Consider the following 9,399-nt stretch of genomic DNA (forward strand, 5'->3'; position numbering starts at 1 on the left):
CAAGGAGCATGTGCCTGATAAAACTTATCGACTTGTGTATCTCAACTTCATTACACAGTTCACTAATCACTGCTCAATTTAATCCTCTGAATCTGACCATCCCAGCAACATTCTAGCAACTTTACCAATAGTTACCATTTTAGATCTCAGTTGCTGTTGTACTGTTTTTGTTATTCCCCCACATCTGACCAATTTATGCTCATCTGTGTGGACCAAACTGCTACTAACATTCTTCCAACTGTAGTATTCTTTCATTTTTCCACACTAGGTAAACCAAAAACCAAACTCTTACTCCCTTTACGTCTCCCTGGCACCATATTTCTATGTGGGTTTCTTAGGGTGCTTTTGTTAAATGTTTTAGTATTGTCAAACCAGGATGGATAATCTCAAGAAATAGTACTCAAAAAACTACTTCGAAAAGGCTTATGCTAGCCCAATGTGCAGGATGATATAAAGCATACCTGTTCTCCCATGCCTTCGCCTAAAAAATGTAAGTAGTTCTGAAAGGATTAGAGCATTCAGGATTTAGTGTACAGGGCTACAAAGGAACCCAGACGGCAAATTTTTATTCTTTCCATGTCAATGTTCTAAAATCCTTCCCCTGAATTGAACTTACACAGACTAAATCAGTATCAATTTCTCCCTTTCAAACTTCTCCTACAATTAAAGCAAAAATACAAAACAAACCACCATTCCACCCCCCAAAACTCTAAGGGCCTCACAATAAAATTTATTGCCATCTAAAATACTATGATTTTGTAATGTCTACCTGTCAAGTCTACCTGAACCAACTTAGATGAATCTGTAGTTTGCATTTTCCTATGTTGTCGCAGCTGAAAACGATCTGGGCATGGCTAACTAGCTAACAATTACGCAACAACACATTTTAATTTAGTGTATATAATTTGCTTGTTTATACAGAGATCACCTCTGGAAAGTTACATAAGAAACTGGTAACAGTTACTGCCTTTGTGGAGATCTTGATGGTCGGGGAAAAAAGAAAAAGATTTTATACTGCATTCTCTTTGGTACTTCTTGAATATTGAACCATGTAAATTTTGCAAACCTGTTAATTAATGTATATGTAAATATGCATACACATATACTTCTTAAATTCCAGTGTACCACTCAATGGGATCATATCATAAGCAGTATTTGGAAATTTCAAGTAATAAAAAGAAAGTCTATATTCTGGGTTTCTATGATCACCTCAACTAATTTTCTAAAAATACATATGTTAAAATTTGCATATGGATATACCCTCAAGAATGTGTGTGTGTGGGTGTGTGTATGGGTGTCAGTCTCTCATTTAGGATACTAAATTTAGATTTAAAAAATCAAGCAAAAATATAATGTTTTGTACTTCAAAGTCCTATTAATAGCAATTCCAGGTTTTTAAAAAACATTTTAACCCTCTCAGTTTATCCATGTAAATGACAGATCAAATTTTGGATATATAACCAAGTGCTCCAATTTTATTTAAAAGTAAAGCATGACAATACCAGTGAAACCAACAAACAAATGGAAAGAGACTTCTGTACTGGTTAAACAATAAAAGAAATAAGGACAAGAAACAAAGAAATACTTCAGGATAAAAATACCCAAGATAATCATTTCATTCTTGATGTGCTGACTGGAAATAATTTTTGGAAAAGGTCACCTAACTAAAAATGTCAGTTCATTACAATGTGATATATGCTAAAGAATACTTAAATGTCTTTGGGAGAATGCTTCATATTTTATAGACATCAGGATTATTATACAAAATGAGGTTTATAAGGTATTTAAATCAGGTATGTTTTATTTTTTCCCCTTAAATAATCATCACCAATGAAATCCATTCCTTAAAAAAAAAAATTTAAGGTGTTAGTATCCAAAATATATAAAGAACTCATACAACTCAACACAAAAAAACCCAAATAATCCAATTAAAAAATCAGAAGACATGAACAGACATTTCTCCAGAGAAAAGAGACAGATGGCCACAGACATATGAAAAGATGCTCAATATCACTCATCATCAGAGAAATGCAAATCAAAACCACAACAGGAGGGGTGCCTTGGTACCTCAGTCGGCTGAGCATACAACTCTTGATTTCAGCTCAGGTCATGGTCTCAGGGTTGTGGGATCAAGCCCTGTGTTGGGCTCCCTCTGCCCCCCCTCCCGCTCATGTACTCTTTCTCTCTCTCTCAAATAAAATCTTAAAAACAACAACAACAACAAAAAAACCCACAATGAGTTATCACCTCACACCAGTCAGAATGGCTAAAATCAACACAAGAAACAAGTATTGGCAAAGATGTGAAGAAAGAGGAACCCTCATGCACTGTTGATGGGAAAGCAATCTGGTGCAGCCACTGTGGAAAACCCTACAGAGATTCCTCAAAAAGTTAAAAATAGAATTACCATATAATCCAGTAATTCCACTACTAAGTATTTACCCAAAGAATATGAAAACACTAATTCCAAAGATATATATAACAGCCCAATGTTTACTGCAACATTACTTACAATAGCCAAAATATATAAGGAACCCAAAGGTCCATCTATAGATGATCAGATAAAAAAAGATGGATATACACAATGGAATATTACTCAGCCATAAAAAAAGGATGAAATCTTGCCATTCATAAAAACGTGGATAGATCTAGGGAGTATAATGCTAAGTGAAATAAACTCAGAGAAAGACAAATACCATGTGATTTCAATCATATGTGGAATTTAAGAAACAAAACAAAGAAAGAGACAAACCAAAAAACAGACTCTTAATTATAGAGAACTGGTGGTTACCAGAGGGGAGGTGAGTGTGGGAATGGGGGAAATAAGAGATGGGGATAAAGAGTACACTTATCATGATGAACACTGAGTAATATATAGAATTACTGAATCAGTATAAGAAACTAATAAAACACTGTTAATTATAATGGAATTTTAAAAAAACAAAATTTTTAAAAATGTAACTACTCAAGTAATCTGGGGTTATATAAAAATATAAAGCCATTTTAATTACTACAGTGCAATGTTGACATAGACAATCTCAAGAGCATTATAAATTAGTATCCTAGTCTGAGAAATAGTATACAGAGACACTTCACTGTAATATATGCAAAAAAATTTGTAAAGTTACATTACCTTTTGAAGGACTAACAACTTTTTATACATTAAGGCAATAGTACGGATTTCTGCTATCAAAATTAATTTTGTTATCCAATTTTAATGGAAAAGAAAAACATTTTCAACTTGATTATCAAAGGCACTATACTTTGTGGCAAAAAATGACTTATCAGCAACAGAACACCTGTTGTGTAGGAAGTTTTAAATACATTTTTCTCTTCAAAGTACACTATTAAGTAATTCGTAATGTAGCATACCGTTTTAGTTAAGAAAAACTATAAAGAAAAAGGCAGGATGTGCTACTTTCAAAAGGCCTTGAAAATAGTTTGAATGATTCAAACTTTCCTCTAACAAATGCCACAACAAAAAGGTTTGTCTTTTTATATGCAGGGAAAACAACAATTAATAGCTTGTTTGGATAGAAACTTAAAACTTTAAAGTTTCCCATTACCTCACTTTGACAAGTTTTATTTGTCCTGACAGTGCTACTTTAAATATTAGGGGAGAAAAGTGAAACTAATATTGTAATTTTTCTATTTTAAGAAATTACAAATGATCCTAACATACGTCATTTTTAAGTTGTCTTAGACAACTATCGAATTCTCAGAAGGTATTTAGTTCCTGTTCCTAGTTGTCCCTAGTTCATTAAGTTCTCCTTTGGAAATTTTTATAAAGCTCCAATTTAGAGCTTTCAGCCCCAATTCCAGGCTTGGAAGTAAATAAAATGCAATCTATTTTAACTGTTTGTATTCAGTAGCGGGAAAGTGAAGGCAAAGACAAAAACATAAATTAGACTAGGAATTCTCTCTAGATTTCAGATATCCAAATTTATCCCTGTCCCTCCCTTAAGAGGGACAACAAAGGGCACCCAAAAACTGGTACAAGAATGTTCACAGAAAGCATTATTCATAGTAGCCAAATCATTAGATGAGGCTATGTTCAAAGCTCAAGTAACAGAAAAAAAAGATAACTTTAAAATGTTCATGTACAATTTGCAGTAAATTATACTTCGATTTCTAGAAAAAGCCCTTAATATACAATTTGAAATTAAGTTAGCAAGCCTCTAGAACACATTCTTTTTTTTTTTTTAAGATTTTATTTATTTGTGAGAGAGAAAGAGAGAGAGAAGAGCGTGCGCACATGGCACACAAGCAGGTGGAGCAGCAAGCAGAGGGAGAAGCCGACTCCACACTGAGCAAGGAGCCTGATGTGGAAATCGATCCCCTGAGCTGAAGGCAGATGCTTAATCACTTTATCTACTGAGCCACCCAGGAGTTCCAAGAACACATTCATCCATCAAAAAACATGCAAGTGGCGTCTGGCTGGCTCAGTTCAAAAAGAGAATTGCTTGATCTTGGGGTAGTGAGTTTGAACCCCACATGGGGTGTGTAGAGATTACTTAAATTTTTTTTAAAAAAAGCAAAACATTTTGGGATGCCAATATTAAATTCAATAGCTTTATAAATTACTTAAAACCTGAAGTCTAAAATTGATAGGTTATATACATCAAATATACTTAAATTAATTGACTAATTAATTAAATTGATAGGTTACACCTAAAATTCATACAGAGATGCAAGGGATCTAGAATAGGCAAAATAATCTTGAAAAAGAAGACCAAATCTGGAAGACTCCCACTTCCTGATGCCAAACTTACTTACAAAGCCATAGTAATCAAAATAGTGTAGGACTACTGTAAGGACAGACAATGGAATACAACTGAAAAATCAAGAAATAAACCCATACATCTACAGTCAGCTGATTTTTGACAAGGGTGCCAAGATTACTGAAAGAAGTGAAAGCAGCAGCCCTTCAACAAAGGTACTGAGACTACATATCCATGCAAAGAATGAAGCTGAACCTCCTCCTGGTACCACACACAAAAACTGACTTCAAATGGATCACAGGCCTAAAAGTAAGAGCTAAAACTATAAAACCCGTAGAAGAAAACATGAGTAAATCTTTGTGACCGTGGGTTAGGAAAAACTTCTTCGTTAAAACAATAAAAGCATAAGTAATAACAAAATAAATTAAACTGGACTTCATCTAAATTAAAAACTCCGATGCTTCGAAGGACAATATCAAAATTACCTCAGACCAGTTGGAATGGCTACCATCAAAAAGAAAAAGCAAGTGTCAGCAAGGTCGGGGAGAAAAGGGACAGTCGCACACTGTTGGTAAGAATGTAAATTGGTACGGCCACTGTGGAAAATAATAAGGAGGTTCCTCCAAAAATTCAAAATAGAAATACCATACAATCTAGTAATTCCACCTCTGGGTATGTACGTGAAGAAAATGAAAACATGAATTAAAAAAGATATTTGAATAAAAAAGATATTTGAACCCCTATGTCTACTGCAACATTATTTACAACAACCAAGATATATGGAAGCAACCTAAGTGTCCATTCATAGATGAATAAAGGAGATGTGGTATACATACACAATGGACTATCACTCGGCCATTTCTGCCATTTCTGCCATTTCTGCCATGGATGGACCTTGAGTAGTATACTATGCTAAGTGACACAAGACAGACAGAAAAAGACAAATACCATATGATTTCACTTATATATAGAATCTAAAAGCAAGACAAATGAACAAAAACAGAAACACTCCTAAATAAAGAGAAAAAACTGGTTGTTGGGGGGATAGGTGAAATAGATGATTAAGAGGTACAAACTTACTGTTATAAAATAAGTCACAAAGATGAAAAGTACAGCATAGGAAATAGACTCAATAATACTGTAATACTCCAAAACATTAATGACACTTACACTGGTGAGCATTTCATAATATATATCATTGTTGAATGTTGTACACCTGAAACTAATATATGTCAACTACACTTCAAAGTAATTTTTAAAAACTAAACAAATAGATGTTTAAAAAAGGCACCATCAAGAAAATGAAAACGACAGCCCACAAAATAGGAAAAAATGTTTACAAAATCCTGTATCTGATAAGACAACCCAGAATATAAAAAAACCCTTACAACTCAATAATAAAAACTCAAGTAACCTAATCTAAAAATGGGCAGTGACTCTAAATATACTCCTCCAAAGAAAATATGTAAATAAATACATGAATAGATGCTCAACATTAGCCATCAGAGAAATGGAAATCAAATCCACAGTGAGATATTACTTCACACCCATGCATTATAATAAAAAAGACCGATAACAAGTGTTGTCCAGCATGCAGAAAAATTGGAACATCAGACATTGTTAGTGGGATTGTAAATCACGCAGTCACTTTGGAAAACAGTTTGGCAGTTTTTCAAAATGTTTAAGAGTTAACAATATGTCCCAGCAATTCCATTCCCAAAAGAAAACATATTTCCACACAAAAACTTGTACAAAAATGTTCATAGCAGTATTATTCATAATAGCCAAAAAGTGGAAACAGCCAAACGTCTCTCACTGATGAATAGATAAAATGTGGTACACACATACAATGGAATGTTTGGCCATCAAATGTAATTAAGTACTGATACGTGCTACATCATGGATGAACTGTGAAAACATGCTAAGGAAAAGAAGCCAATCACAAAGGATAACACATATGATCCCATTCATATGGTACGTCCAAAAGAGACCCACCTATCGAGGCAGAAATTATAGATTAGTAAATTGCCTAGGCTGAGTTAGGGGCGAAAGAGGTAATGACTGCTAATGGATACAGCGATTCTTTCTGAGGTAATGATAATGTTCTAAATTGATCGTGGTGATGTAACTGCACACAGGAAAAAACCCCGAATTGTACACTTAACTGAGTGAGTATAGTATGGGAACTGTTACTTAATAAAGCTATTTTTTAAAGAAAACCCTAACGTCTCGTATTTACGTCGCTTGCGGAAAACAAGAAACATTTAAGACAAATAACTATGAACTGATTTGAATACTAAGTCCATACGTGATACATTTAGGAATAAGAATTTAAGACACCACCTCTTGTTCACTGAAAGATCACTCCTTTAATTATTTCTAAATTTTAACTAAAATGTAATTGTAGTACTTGCAGCTGTCAGGACCTAAAATGAGATTCACCCGAGATACCTGGGTAAACATGTTACTCTTCCCGCACTCGGCTGAACTGCACTTCCCATTACGACAAACAATAACTGCAGAAAAACACTCCACACGGTGACTGGAAGTCATTCTCAAACAACCACCTAATACTAATACTGAGTTAAGAGGAGGGGTGTGGAAAGAATGAGGAAGGGGAAGGAGCACAAGGCACAAGGGGAAGTCTTCGTGCATTTAAGCCCAAGGAATCCAGTTACATTAAATTGAACTTTTATACGCTTTGCGAACAGGCCCAGAGGCAAAGTCCTCGGCGCAGACCAAAGAGCCGAGCTGCGAGGCCGAGAGGAAGTGCTGATCCAGGCCAAGCCCGCAGGGGATTTCGTGTGGAAACGGTGGGGGGCAAAAGGGCTAAGATGGGGGCTGCGGTGCGGGAAGGAGGCGAGCCCCCTCCGCCCGGCAGCGGCCGGCGTTTGCCGGCAGGGCGCAGCTGGAGGCGGCCGCGCGGCGGGCCCGGCGGCCGCGTCCGAGCCGTGGAGCGCGCCCGGCGCCCAGAGCCTCCGGCGGGGCCGGGTCGCGTCTCCCGCCCCATCCGGCGCTTTGTCCCAGCGCGGGCGGCGGGCGGCCCCTAGGCGTCCCCGCCGCGGGCTTAGGGGCCGCGCTGACAGCCCTCGCCCCCGCAAGGGCTGCGAGCCTGCGAGACCCGGCGACCCCTCGCCCGCCCGGCTTCATCCAGGCGGGACGCAGCCGGCGGCGATCCGAGGACGCTAGCCCTTACCGCAGAGCCTTCGCCGCCGCCGCCGCCGCCGCCAACGCCGCCAACGCCGCCAACGCCGCCGCCCCGAGCGCACACAGGCCGAGGTCAGGCGGAGAAAGCTTCGTACCCCAAAACCCAATTTCCAACATCCTGCCCTTACCCAAAAATTCTCGACGAAATGCGCCATGACCATCCTGCCGCCGCCGCGCCAGGTTCCGCGTCCGCGCCCGCCCGCCGCTGTGTAAACACGGGCCCGGCCCCCACGGCGCCCCCGCCTTTCCCCGCTGCCGCCGCCGCCGCCGCCTTCTTCCCGGAGACCTTCCCGCACCCTCCAGGGCGCATGCGCCACCTAGCGGCTGCTGCCGCGGGGCGAACTCTTGAACGCCGCCGCCTGGCTGCGCATGCGCCTCGCTTCCCATCCCTGCGTTTTAGTAACCTTCGCCTCTCCCCGCGCGGGCGCGGCCAAATTGAGTATTCTCTTGGGCATGGTGGGGAACCGGCTTCCTGAGGAGTCACTGGGGAAACTGCCCGCACCTTTTGCGGTACAATGGGTACTGGCCCAGGGATGAGCGAAGAAAAGAGCCGGCCGACGGCAGTGGATACGGCAGCCTGGCTGGCTGATCTCTTCCTCTACCCAAGACGCGCTTCCCCGGCCTTGGAGGATCTTGAAGGGACCAAGTCTGGTCAAGATGGGATGGGAAAACTTGGCCTCTGGCCACCGGGAGGAGACTGGGAAACCTTTGGTCAATAGGGTGCCTTTCCTTGACGGGGAACTAAGAACCAAAACAAAACTTTCCGACGCCGGAAAAGGAGGAAACGCCCAGTGTCGCCTGAGAGTCTCTGGAGCAGCGCGAGACCCAGGCACCAACTCCCCTGCCGAAGCCGCTGACCTCTAGCACGCCCCGAGCAAAGCGGCCAGTCCGGCCGGAGCCGGTAAAGTGACCCGAAAGGAACGAATTTCCCTGACCCAGGCAGTTAAAAAAAAAAAAAAAATCTTTTCCAGAACTTGTTCATTTAAGTACCTAGTTCTCTTAGCAACTTGTACATTTTGGAAAAAGAAACAAGCTTAAACACGTCCTGGCATAACATAAACTAAATCCCCTTCCCACGCTTTCCAGGGGTTAGGGAAAAAAATTAAACCCTTGTGCAGAGGTCTCAAGTTCACTGTCACCAGGTCAGCTCAATCCAAAATCTGCAGTTCTTGAAACCAAGCCCCACTAATAGATTTAGTGTAGCTTTAATTATATACACACACCACACTTTCTTAGATCTTTTTACTTCAGACATAATGAACACCAAGACATTTGTTTTTGGTGGAAAATTATTTTCATCCTCAAAAACAAAAACCACACAGTGCCTTACACATGGATGAAACTGTGAAGTGTTGAATTGGGAATAAGTGGATATTGGTATTGTGATTATATCTTTTTAAGGAATATCTTTTAGAAATATATAGGATGTAACAATCTGCTTTAAAGTAACTCACTGAGGGAGGAACAACGA

General features: G+C 39.6%; 1 protein-coding gene across 1 annotated transcript in view; it reads right to left on the reverse strand.

Moving 5' to 3' along the window:
* FCHO2 (FCH and mu domain containing endocytic adaptor 2) overlaps window positions 1–8,887 on the reverse strand; it is a 110,026-nt gene extending 101,139 nt beyond the window's left edge. The window contains 2 exon segments of the mRNA XM_040622193.1: window positions 8,057–8,149; window positions 8,151–8,887. Of these exon segments, the coding sequence (XP_040478127.1) occupies window positions 8,057–8,149; window positions 8,151–8,315 (258 nt within the window). The 5' untranslated portion in view covers window positions 8,316–8,887.
* Between the last annotated feature and the right edge of the window lie 512 nt (window positions 8,888–9,399).

Source organism: Ursus maritimus, unplaced genomic scaffold, assembly GCF_017311325.1.
Source record: "Ursus maritimus isolate PB19 unplaced genomic scaffold, ASM1731132v1 scaffold_5, whole genome shotgun sequence".
Lineage (NCBI taxonomy): Eukaryota > Metazoa > Chordata > Mammalia > Carnivora > Ursidae > Ursus > Ursus maritimus.